General features: G+C 44.0%; 1 protein-coding gene across 3 annotated transcripts in view; it reads right to left on the bottom strand.

Moving 5' to 3' along the window:
- The window catches only part of RSU1 (Ras suppressor protein 1), a 218,788-nt gene that overhangs the window by 190,658 nt on the left and 14,799 nt on the right, over positions 1 to 13,331 (bottom strand). For 2 of the 3 annotated variants that reach the window (XM_055296670.2, XM_063610184.1), the window contains exon 3: positions 1,773 to 1,823. The exons of the other annotated variant lie outside the window; for it this stretch is intronic. In XM_055296670.2, the coding sequence (XP_055152645.1) occupies positions 1,773 to 1,823 (51 nt within the window). The remainder of the gene's footprint in view (positions 1 to 1,772; positions 1,824 to 13,331) is intronic. 3 annotated transcript variants of the gene reach the window in all.

Here is a 13,331-nt window from a genome sequence, read left to right on the forward strand (position 1 = left end):
TCACCCAGGCTGCAGTGCAGGGTCGTTATCATAGCTCATTGCAACCTCCACCTACTAGGCTCAGCCTCTTGAGTAGCTGGAACCACAGGTGCTGGACCCACTATGTCTGGCTAATTTTTTGATTTTTGGTAGAGATGGGGGCCTCAGTATGTTGCCTTGGCTGGTCTCAAACTTGTAGGCTCAAGCAATCCTCCTACCTCAACCTTCCTAAGTGCTGAGATTACAGGCATCAGTCACTGATCCTGGCCAGTTTTGCTTTCTTGTGTAAACCGGTTTCCACGAGATAAGCAAAACAAGATATCATTATTGTAACAATGATAAGCTTAGCAATTAAGAAATACTTTAATAAACTACACAACAGAGCCATGTCAGTTATTACTGCTCACAAATCTTGGGGGATTTAGGAATCATGTGGTCCACCCTTCAAAACAAACCACGAATCCCTTCTGAACTGAGAATCGGGTCTCTGTGGACCACGGGACCATTTCCCAGAAAAACAATGGAACCGGCAATAAATTACCTGTTACAACAATGACCACACATGACTTGTAGGTCGCACTTTTGGCTTCTGTGGCCACTACAGACAACTGTGCCGTCACTCTGCCTTTGCCTTACAAATATGCACTTTGGCTAACAACGAATTAATCTGCTTGTTTCTTGTCCATGAGGGGACCTCGCTGCCACTCTTAATTCTCAATAATCAACAGCTCTGTGACATCGCTTCAAGCTGTATATAATGCACATACACACATAAATTCACGACACAAATCCCTCAACATGACATTCTGCTCAATTTCACTGGACTCGGAAAGCTCCTTCACAAATTCTTGCCACATGATTAGAAAATCATTCAAGTCTGCAAGAAAAATGGCAAGCAAAAAGAACTGACAGTCATTAGGAATGGGAAAGGAGCGTGGGTCCCTGTCATTAAAATCTTTAAAGCCACAGCTCTATGAAGAAAATGGCCCATCATGCACACAAGATAATCATATAAAAATAGGCATTCATCCTACTGTATGCTAAGCAGATACTTTTACTGTGGGGTCTATGGATGCCCAGCAGAATTTTTCTTTTGCGGAAGCCAGACTCAAAAATTTGAAAAATGCAGACGTAAAGGTATATCATGTATACAATTTTGCATCTTTTCCCCCATCAAGCAGGGACGGAAAGTGTATTGAACAGTTAAACCTTTCCCTTTTGAGGAGGAAATATAAATGAAAACAAAGAACTTGTTCTAATAATTTCAAGTTTTTAATGCTTTCAAGTAAGTTTTGCTCATGAAATGCTCACCAGTGGTCTGGCAGTTCAGGTCAGCATATCATTTATTATCTCTGAATGGAACCACTTCCAGAGCAACAATGTCATTTTTATCTCTTTGGTTTATAAACATGATAAGAATGAATCTCTAGGCCAGGTGCCATGGGTCATGCCTATAATCCCAGCACTTTGGGAGGCCAAGGCAGGAGGATCGCTTGAGCCCAGGAGCTCAAGACCAACCTGGGTAAAACAGCGAGGCCCTATCTCAAAAAAAAAAAAAAAAAAAAAAAAAAAAAAAAAAAAAAAAAAAGCAAATAATCTTCAAAGTAGAGCTAACTACAAAACGACAAAATACAGAATGACAATATTCTCATCTTAGTGTCACCAAAATAAACTAGGGTTTCTGCAAATAATCATTTGTCATTAGTTTCTTCCAAGGAAACAGTAATAGACTCAGAAGTGCCATAGGATCACCTAAATGTCAGAAAATGCAGCAAATGAGAAACATCACTTACTTGTTAGCTTGTTATGGCTGAGGACCAGTTGTGTGATATGGGATAAGGTAACTAAAAAGAAAAAAAAAAAAGTCAGTCAGTAAATGTATCACTGTATCCGGATTCTACCTGTACTCCTACAAAGCAAACGGCCAAGTTATTTTCACAGGTTGAAGCATTATCGCTCACCAAAATAGAAGCTAGGATTCACGTAACGCGATCTGTTCAATGTTAAACCAAAGGAAGAAAAGGCATGCAACTAACGGTGCAATTAGCTCAGCAAGCTAGAGCTAATGAGATTAATGTCACAGAATCCAACACGACAAGGCCCAGTTAGTTCTGTGTGGTGCCCAGGCCTGCTTGCCCAGCCGTTAGTGATCCATTTCAATTATCTGGGCCAGTCAGAAAGACCAGCCAAGAGGGTAGAGGAGCACAGGGGCCTTACCTTGTGCTAAAAATTTTTAATTATTATTATTTTTGAAGCCACTTCATCCAAACAGAAACTTTATCTAGCAGAAGGCCGCCAGTGTTACTGCTTCAGCTATGTTCCGTGCCCATCCAGAAATTCTCCTCCAAGCTATCAGATGATCAGAGTTAAAACCCTTCACAATTTCTTCTAAACATATTTTGGTTGACATTTCGAAGCACTGATTTGAAATGCAGATTGCTCTCCGGCTTCAAACATTATCATGGCGGTTTAATCTGCTCAGTAAGATTAGGTTTGCTTAAAGAATGGTTTTTCTAACTATAAATAAAGAAAATATATAAACAGCCACAAAAGTAAAAGAGAGAAATGATCTGCCCTCTGCTCTGGGGTCTAAAACTTTACTGCATGTGTCAGCATTTACACACATATGCATACACACGTGTGTGTATGTGTAAATTTTTCCAATTTTTTTTTTTTTTTTGAGACAGGGTCTCACTCTGTTGCCCAGGTTGGAGTGCAGTGGCACAATCTCAGCTCACTGTAACCTCTGCCTCCCAGGTTCAAATGATTCTCCTGCCTCAGCCTCCCGTGTAGCTGAGACCACAGGCACATGCCACCATGCCCGGCTAATTTTATATTTTTTGTAGAGATGTGGTTCTCGTTATTTTGCGCAGGGTGGTCTCAAACTCCTGGGCTCAAGTAATTCTCCCACCTCGGCCTCCCAAAGTGCTGGGATTACAGGCATCAGCCACTGTGTCCAGCCTCCAATATTATTTCTGTAAGAACGTTCTAATGCAGTAGAGGTTTTTCCTTAAACGGGTAAGACAAAAATTTTTCTAAGGGTCTCGATGTTGGGGCTCAGCATGCTTTGAAGAAAATATGCATCACTTCTACTGACCACAACTTTTGCTTTTTTTTTTTTTTGAGACTGAGTCTCACTCTGTCGCCAGGTTGGAATACAGCAGCGGAATCTCAGCTCACTGCAATTTCCACCTCCCAAGTTCAAGCGATTCTCCTGCCTCAGCTTCCAGAGTAGCTGGGACTACAGGTGTATGCCACCACGCCCAGCTAATTTTTGTATTTTTAGTACAGACGGGGTTTCACCATGTTGGCCAGGATGGTCTCCATCTCTTGACCTCATGATCCGCCCACCTTGGCCTCCCAAAGTGCTGGGATTACAGGTGTGGGCCACCAAGTCCGGCCGCATGTTTTTTTTCTCTAAACCATTGCAAACTTACAGAGAAGTTCAAATTGCAATACAAAAACCTGTTTTCCCAGCTTGAACCACTGAGATTAAGCTGCTGGCCTGACGCCCCATAAACTCTAGGGTCCTACAAGCGAAAATGTACACAACCACAATACAACCATTAAAACAGTTAACCAAGTACATGAGGACCATCTAATCCTAACCCCATCCAAGTTTCTCCAAATGTGCCAATCATTTATTTTAGGGAAGAAATAGGATCTGGTTGAGAATTCACACTGCAGGTAGCTGTCAGGTCTTTGTCGTCTCCTGTAGGCAGAGAATTTCTCTTTCCTTGACTTTCATGACCTTGGCAATTGTGAAGACTGTAGGGGCAATTGTTTTGTATTATGTCCCTCTATGCAGAATTTTTTTTTTTTTTTAACATGACCTTGCTCTGTTGCCCAGGCTGGGGTGCAGTGGTGCAATTACAGCTTATTGCAGCCTCAGCTTCCCAGGCTCAAGCAATCCTCCAACCTCAGCCTCCCAAGCAGCTGAGACTACAGGCTCACAGCACCATGCTTGCTTGATTTAAATGTTTTGTTTTTTTTTTTAGAAATGGGGTCTCACTCTGTTGCCCAGGCTGCAGATTTGTCATTTGTTGATTCTTGACTCATGCATCTGTATTAGTCCATTCTCACATTGCTATAAAGAAATACCTGAGACTGAGTAATTTATAAGAAATTTATAAGTAATTTATAAGAAAAGTTTATATGGCTTATGATTCTGCAGGCTGTACAGGAAGCATAGAAGCATCTGATTCTGGGGACACCTCAGGGAACTTAGGGTGGAAGGCAAAGCTGGAGCAGGCATCTTCACATGGGGTATTAGCCTGTTCTCACACTGCTAGTAAAGAGATACTCGAAACTGACATGGGGTAATTTATAAAGGAAAGAGGTTTAACAGACTCACACTTCCATATGGCTGGGAAGCCTCACAATCATGGCAGAAGGCAAAGAGGAAGCAAAGGCACATCTTACATGGCACCAAGTTAGAGAGCATATGCAGGGGAACTCCCCTTCATAAAACCATTCAATCTTGTGAGACTTATTCACTATAATAAGAACAGCATGGGAAAGCCCCACCCCCATGATTCAGTTACTGACCAGGTCCCTCCCACAACAGGTAGGAATTATGGGAGCTATAATTCAAGATGAGATTTGGATGCGGACACAGCCAAACTGTATCACATGGCCAGGGCAGGAGGAAGTGGGTGGTTGGGGGGAGGTACCACACACTCTTATAACAACTAGATCTCATGAGAACTCTATCACTATACAGTACAAAGGTGGTGTGATGGTTAATACTGAGTGTTAACTTGATTGGATTGAATGATGCAAAGTATTGATCCTAAGTGTTTCTGTGAGGATGTTGCCAAAGGAGATTAACATTTGAGTCAGTGGGCTTGGAAAGGCAGACCTACACTTAATCTAGGTGGGCACCATCTAATCAGCTGCCAGCATGGCCAGGATATAAAGCAGGCAGAAAAAGGCTAAACTGGCTTAGCCTCTGAAAAGACTAAAATGGCTTAGCCTCCCAGCCTACATCTTTCTCCCATGCTGGATGTTTGCTGCCCTCGAATGTCAGACTCCAAGTTCTTCACCTTTGGGACTTGGACTGGCTTTCCTTGCTCCTCAGCTTGCAGACGGCCTATTGCGGGACCTTGTGAATGTGTGAATACTATTTAATAAACTCACACACTCTCTCTATATAGATAGATAGAGTTTACATATAAATAAATATATAAACTAATATGATATATATATATCATATTACAATTCCACATGAGATTTGGTGGGGACACAGATCCAAACCATATCAGCATCTTTGGCAGGGATATCGCAGAAACACTGTGTTCTTGTCATGGCACCCTACCTAGGACACACGACTTCCATTTATCCCATTGATAAGGATCTTCACTTTGATCGCTGAAGTCTGCCTGGCCTCTCCATTGCCAATGTCTTGTTTTCCCCTCTTGTAGTTAGTAAATTTGGGAAAAGGAGAAAGGGTACTTTGATACAATGTCAATATCCTGTTCCTCACCAAACTCTAAACTTATTGTGTCTTTTGGTCCCCAATCAAGGCAACTTCCCCGCCCCCACCCCCAACCCTCAATTGGGATATGTGGCAATGTCTAGAGACATTTTGGATCGTAACAACTGTGGCCACTAGAAAATCTAAAATTTCGTTGGTGACTGGCATTCTGTCTGCTGGATGGCACTAGTGTAAAGCACTGGTGTAGTGGGTGGAAGCCAGGGATGCTGACACATATCCTACATCACACAAGGCAGCCCAACCTCTGACAAAAAATTGTCCAGTCCAATATGTCAACAGCATTGGTGCTGAGATCATGGTTTATTTAGTTATGTGTGTATATATACATATATGTATATATATATATATATATTTTTTTTTTGAGACAGAGTCTCGCTCTGGGGCCCAGGCTGGAGTGCAGTGGTGCAATCTCGGCTCACTGCAAGCTCCGCCTCCCGGGTTCACGCCATTCTCCTGCCTCAGCCTCTCCGAGTAGCTGGGACTACAGGCGCCCGCCACCACACCCAGCTAATTTTTTGTATTTTTAGTAGAGACGGGGTTTCACCGTGGTCTTGATCTCCTGACCTCGTGATCCGCCCACCTCGGCTTCCCAGAGTGCTGGGATTACAAGCATGAGCCACCATACCCGGCCAATTTAGTTATATTTGTATGGCTTTGAGGCTTGCTATTTTAGCTGATGGGTTATAATCTATCATTATTATTTTTGCATGGCTTTGCGGCTTGCTATTTTAGCTGATGGGTTATAGTCTATCATTATTATTGACAGTGATGCTCAAATTATCCCTGATTTGGCCAGTATGAGTCCATCCAAGCTGGCTTCTTAGTCCTTTCGACACGCCCCCTCATTCTTGCAGCACTTTCTTGCCTTCTGACACAAGATATTCAGGTTCATCTTGTATTTTTTCTGCCACAGCCCTGGAATCAGCCATTTATCCCATGATCTCTGGTTCCTTTTTGTGGGAAATAATATTTATAAGCCAAAATTCAGGCACTAGATGTGCTCACTGCCATGGTGTGGTGGGGGAATTAGGTACTCTCGGCCCCTCTGAGTGGTCAGAGCTAGGGGATAAGACGCTCCTAACACCTGTATTGATTTCACTGTCTATTTCTATTTCTAAACACCCTACGTTCACCCCAATCTACGCAATTCCAATACATCTCAGGGCTCATTCTAGTTTTCTCCCTTCCCGTATTTGTAATTCTCTCCTCTAATGACGAGAACTCCACTTGCATGGTCTTTAAACCGTTTACTTATTTAATAAATACCCCTATATAGAGATACATAAAACGGTTATCTTACAGTGAAACCAGGACAGCTCTGTGCTCATCTGCAAGGACACCTGGAAGTTTGGTACTGATTCTTAATCAAGATAAGGAGGAGTGGGCCAGCTTAAAGTTAAAAATGCCCCTGGTGGTCCCCAGAGCCAGCTTGCTTAGACCATTCAGGGAGGTATGCATCGGGATCAATGCCTTACACCTGGTCACAGGGCCTGGGTTGGCTTGGTGACTGGCCAAGCACAGAAGACAGAGCTCGATGTTTTTGCCCAGGCTCTCCTGACACCAAGATTCCTTGGACACGTCTTGATGGTTCCTAATCTGGAGACAAAATGTGCCCTGTGGAGCCACACCAGTGAGTCTCTTGGGTCACCGATGCTGGCTTGTGCTTTCTTCCTCCAGCTGAACCACCTCCTGTGCTTTTATTAAGTCTTCACGTGAGCAGGTGCTGTGGAATCTTGCGAGCCCTTTCAATTATCCAACATGTGTTCCACTACAGCAACCATCTCCCCATCACTCCTTCCTCTTCACTCTGTCCTGATATTAAACTCCATGCCAGGCCACCTCCACCAGGACGCCCTCCTCACTCTGCCTGGGCCCCGACTTGCCCAACCCGCACGGCTGCTCTCCTCACCAAGGTGCCAACGCTCCCCCACAGGCCACCCCTGAACGCCTGTCTTTGCCTGTCCCTCTGATATGGTTAGGCTGTGTCCTCACCCAAATCTTACCTTGAATTTTAATAATCCCCACATGTCAAGGGCGGGGCCAGATGAAGATAATTGAACCATGGGGGGGCGGTTTCCCCATACTGTTCGCGTGACAGTAAATAAGTCTCACGGGATCTGATGGTTATATAAATGGGAGTTCCCCTGCACACGCTCTCTTACCTGCCCCCATGTACGATGTCCCTTTGCTCTTCATCTCCTGCCATCACTGTGAGGCCTCTCCAGCCATGTGGAAATGTGACTCCATTAAACCTCTTTCTTTATAAATTACACAGTCTTGGTATGTCTTTATTAGCAGTGTGAAAACAAACTAATGCACCCAGTTAATGGCTTTAGGACCGAATTGTTACAGAGTGGGACAGAAAGAGGCCAAGGGGAAGAAGAAAAGCATTTTTGTGGCTTTTAAACAGAATCCTGATAGTGGTTTCCCACATCATGGTTAAGATGTTATACGCTGCAGAAATCTCACACATTTTTATTTCTAAGAGTTCAGATTTTTCTGTCCACCAGACAAAGCACTGCTCTATCCCTGAGATGTATAATCTGACATGAAAAAATCTCCCCAGAAATCCCTGATAACAAACAAGATTATTAAATAGATTCATAGATGAATCAGTTAAGATTATGCTCAGCTTCATGTGAGAGCAAACCACACTCAACAGGAGTTACACAAAACAGGAGTTTCTCTCTCATAGGCAGTCCAGAGGCCCCTGGTTTCCCATTACCAAGCCATCCGCTGTGCATGGCTCCCACCTTGCTAGGGACTGTGCATTTGGAAATTTTCCCTGAAACATTCATATACGGAAGCCCTAATCCCCAGTGTATGGTATTGGGAGGTGGGGCCTTTGGGAGGTGATTAGGTCATGAGGGTGGAGCACTCATGAATGAGGTTAGTGCCTTCATAAGAGGAGACATGCGAAGGACAAAAAACCAAACACCGCATGTTCTCACTCATAGGTGGGAATTGAACAATGAGAACACTTGGACACAGGAAGGGGAACATCACACTCCGGGGACTGTTGTGGGGTGGGGGGAGGGGGGAGGGATAGCATGAGGAGATATACCTAATGCTAAATGACCAGTTAATGGGCGCAGCACACCAACATGGCACATGTATACATATGTAACAAACCTGCACATTGTGCACGTGTACCCTAAAACTTAAAGTATAATAATAATAAAAAAAATAAAAAAGGAGACATGCAAGACACAATCTCTTTCTCCACTGGGTGAGGATACAAGAAGGTGGCCTTCCACAAACCAGTAAGAGAGCCCTCACCAGACACACTGCATTCGTCAGTACCTTGATCTTAGATTTTCCAGCCTTCAAAACGACGAATAAAAAAATTCTGTTGTTTAAGTTACCCAGGCTATAGTATTTTTGTTATAATGGACAGAGCTGACTAAAATACACCTCATGATCCAAGATGACAGCCTGAGCTCAGCCATCACATCTACATTCCTCTCAGGAAAAAGGATAAAGAAGGCTTCCTCCTTCAGGACACTTCCAAGAAGTTGTACATGGTATTTCCACTTACAAGCAATTAATCAAAATTTAGTAACACCGTGATGCCTAGCTATAAGGCTGGCTTCTGGGTGACCACGTGACAGCTAAAAATTAGGGGTTTTATTACCAAGAAAGATAGGTGAGCTGAAACTGGCAGACAATTAGCAGTCTCTCACACCCGCAGACCATCCATCTGAGTCACGGAAATCAAAAGAAAACTGAAGGTACTCCCATCTTCCTTGCCTTAATTTCTCCGAAAATAGCACAAGCAACTAATTAGCAAGGAAAAAAAAATGTTGCTCTTCTCAAAAAAGTGCAAAGTTCACAAAAGCTCAGGTTCACAAGGACAGATTTAATGAGGGAAAACTGGTTCTTTTCAGTCATTTCACTGTGTCCTTTCAACAAACACTTAGCAGGAGAGAAACTAAAAAAGTTAAAAAGTTGTGTTTTCTTTTTTTTTTTCTTTAATGGAGAAGAGAAATTCAGTAGTTGCTTCACCCGATCACACCACTAGAATGTATTTTTCTTTCTCACTCTTGCCACAGGGCCACATGCTAAAGTAGGTAAGAGGAAGAAAAACAAGAGCAGAAAAGAAAAAGTTAATAAAAGATCTTTGAGAAAAATATTTAAGGCAACAAAGGACTCCAGGTCGGGTCTGCAGGGAAGGCAGTTAAGTTGACAGAATCAACAGACCCCCACAAAGCCCGGACAGGCAAAGACCAAGTGGAGACAGACGTATTTATACAAGCAGTCACTCCTTTCCACTCGGGAATGGTGAGTTCATTGTGAGTCTTGTATGGAAACCGCACTGTTAGAAAAGAAGGGAGAAAAAGGTCTACCAAAACAGAATGGGTTATTTAAAAGCACAAAAGCTGCCCCTGTTGAACATGTCAGGAAAATGGGAGCAGGCTGTACCACTGACCCGCTACCGGCGCCTTGCTGACCGTAATCACACCTGGTAGCTTCTCTGCTGTGTTAATAGCATCCTCTAATGCTCCTGCTAACCAGACACCATTCAGAATGAGCTCCCCCAAAGCACTGAGAACAAACTGTTGCTAAAATTCCTAACGCAATATTCAACTATGCTTTGCCCGGGCATTTTCAGAGTAGAATACATTTCAAAATTCAACTCAGTAACTAAGAAAACGTGTTGACGTGCACAGTTAAACGCTACAGTGCCTTGGTTATCATTCTGTCTCTAGCCTCTTTAGGAATGTTACTTAGGTGAACGGCCAAAATGAACACTGGGAAACAAAATCATTGGGAGGGACGCATTTGTGGGGTGTGGGGGCAGGGTGAGGTTGCTGGCACTGTCTCTGTGATTTATGATTTTTTATTCTTGAGCCAGGAAGGGAATCAGCAGGAAAATGCTCAAAAGGAACTAGTTGGTTCAATAATTTCACAAGAAAGACAATCAAGGACTCATGCAGGCACTTATTGACTGGATATTTACCGATCACACTCAGAGCGCCAGCCATCTCTACCATGGGGATTCTCTTACAGGCAGCATCGATCACACATCCTGATTAGCCTGGAATGGTCTTGGAATATACCAGCTGTCTCTCTAAAAAATGTCCTGGTTTGGAAGATAAGCTACATGACCACCCAACTTACGGAACAGAGAATACGGACCAACCACCTAACACGCTAGGTATAAAAGAATCATGGACACTGAGAGGTGGATTTACAAGGACAATGGCAGTTCAGAAAGAGATGTTACTTATCGTAGGATGACAAATTGAGAAATGCTTTAGGGTAGAGAGTACACCATGCACCCAGGGGACCTATACAACTCATGGGTGATGGAATCAATCCCAGGCTTATCTGAGCAGAGATGAAAAACAGGGAAGGCACATGATAGGGTCTGGCTCTGCGTCCCCTCCTAAATTTCATGTCGAATTGTAATCCTCTGTGTTGAGGGAGGGACCTGGTGGGAAGTGACTGGATCATGGGGGTGGATTCCCCCTTGCCCTTCTCATGATCGTGAGTGAGTTCTCACCAGATCTGGTTGTTTCAAAGTGTGTTAGCACTTCCCTCTTTGTTCTCTCTTTCTCCTGCTCCCGTCACGAAGACGTGATTTCTTCCCCTTCGCCTTCCACCATGATTATAAGTTTTCTGAAGCCTCCCAGCCATGCTTCCAGGTACAGCCTGTGGAACTGTGAGCCAATCAAACCTCTTTTCTTCAGAAACTACCCAGCCTCAAGGAGTTCTTTACAGCAATGTGAGAATGTACTAATACAGGATATAACCTGGAAGGAGTGGTATTTTAACAGAGTAAATTCAGAAAAATCAAAGAACTAGCTGGAGTGCATGGCATGATCTTGGCTCACTGTAACCTCCACCTCCCAGGTTCAAGCAATTCTCGTGCCACAGCCTCCTGAGTAGCTGGGGTTACAAGCATGCACCACCACACCCAGCTAATTTTTGTATTTTTAGTAGAGACAGCATTTCACCATGTTGGCCAGGCTGGTCTCGAACTCCTGACCTCAGGTGATTCACCTGCCTTGGCCTCCCAAAGTGCTGTGATTACAGGCGTGAGCCACCTGTCAAAAAAAAAAAATCAAAAAACTGGGCAGATGTGGTGGCTCATGCCTGTAATCCCAGCACTTTCGGAGGCCGAGGTGGGCAGACTGCCTGAGCTCAGGAGTTCAAGACTGGCCTGTTCAACATGGTGAAATCCCGTCTCTACTGAAGTACAAAAAATTAGCCGAGCATGGTGGTGCATACCTGCAGTCCCAGCTACTTGGGAGGCTGAGGCAGGAGAATCGCTTGAAACCAGGAGGCGGAGGTCGCAGTGACTGACATCGCACCACTGCACTCCAGCCTGGGCGACAGAGCGAGACTCCGTCTCAAAAAAAAAAAAAATAAAGGAAAAACAAAAAAACTAAAACTCCTAGAAAAAGAATCATTATGTCTAGATAACTCATGGAAGCAGATATCAGTATTTGAAATAGGTCCCACTTTCTCGTCTTCTTCAGGATAAAGTAGACAATATAAGGAAGGAAAAATAAGCAGGATACAATCCACAGCCCTGTAAGATGACATTACAGACTCGTTCTCAAGGTGGCCCAACATATCACAAAGATGTGGCACTCTGGAACTTGTCTCCATAGTTTTCAATCTGGCAAATTAGGAAGCAAATGATTCCTTTAGTAGCACTTCAGAGATGGGAAAAAGTTCTAGCGTCACAGAACGGCACTTACATCCGGAGAGATGAGGGGGAACAAAGCCGGGATGAGACACGGGAAATGAGGCCTGAAAACACACAAAATGATACGGAACTTGGAAGTTTCTAAGATCTTCCTATGGGTGAGCATTGGCCATCTTGGACTCTAACTGAAAGGTTCTGTAACGTTGGTCATACAAACTAGACTGCAATCACCAGTTCAGCTCACGCACTGTGCATTCCGAATGGAAGCCACTATAAAGGACTCTGCTATCCGCAAAGGGTTCATCACATTTTTTGTTTGTTTTGAAACAGAGTGTCACTGTCGCAGGCTGGAGTGCAGTGGCACAGTCTCGGCTCACTACAACCTCCGCCTCCCAAGTTCAAATGATTCCCCTGCCTCAGCTTCCCGAGTGGCTGGGACTACAGGCACGTGCCACCACACCTGGCTAATTTTTGTATTTTTAGTAGAGACGGAGTTTCAGTATGTTGGCCAAGCTGGTCTCGAACTCCTGACCTCGCAATCCACCCGCCCCAGCCTCCCAAAGCGCTAGGATTACAGGCATGAGCCACCGCGCCCGGCCAGTGCTTTTTCACACCTCTTGTGGTTTCAAATGTAACATGCTGGAAGAACCACCATACCTTCTGGGGTATTCAAAGGAGGCCGCCTTGTTTTACCACTGCAGGCTGCACTATTCCAATTCTGCAAGATTCTACAAATTGCACTGTAGACAGAACCCTCGGCAGTTGTGCACAGAGACAGCCACGTTAATGCAAATCATCCCAGAGTTCTAGACCACAAAGAATTAACTGGATCTTAACATGCAGCACGGTGTAAATGGCTTTTCCATTTTGGCTCCCTGGTGGACTAGAAACAGCCACAGCTTTAAATAACCCTCATCAGAGGCTCCACAGGAATGCGGAAGCTGGCCAGATGTCAGCACCGGGCAGCAATGCTGACCAACTTGAGCTCTGCATCTCCGTGATGCTGCTTAAAATGCCTGCCCATGTCACATGGCTGAAGTTATTTCACCCTTGGTAGTAGGACACAGATTCTGATCTACTTACGTATGCAGGTTCTGACATTGTATTAAAATGAAGACAGACAATAAAATATTTGATATCAATAAATAATAAAAATATCATATTCATCAACACACCCAGAATCATAAAAAACTTTCT

This window comes from Symphalangus syndactylus, chromosome 10, assembly GCF_028878055.3.
Source record: "Symphalangus syndactylus isolate Jambi chromosome 10, NHGRI_mSymSyn1-v2.1_pri, whole genome shotgun sequence".
In the NCBI taxonomy this organism is placed as follows: Eukaryota; Metazoa; Chordata; class Mammalia; order Primates; family Hylobatidae; genus Symphalangus; species Symphalangus syndactylus.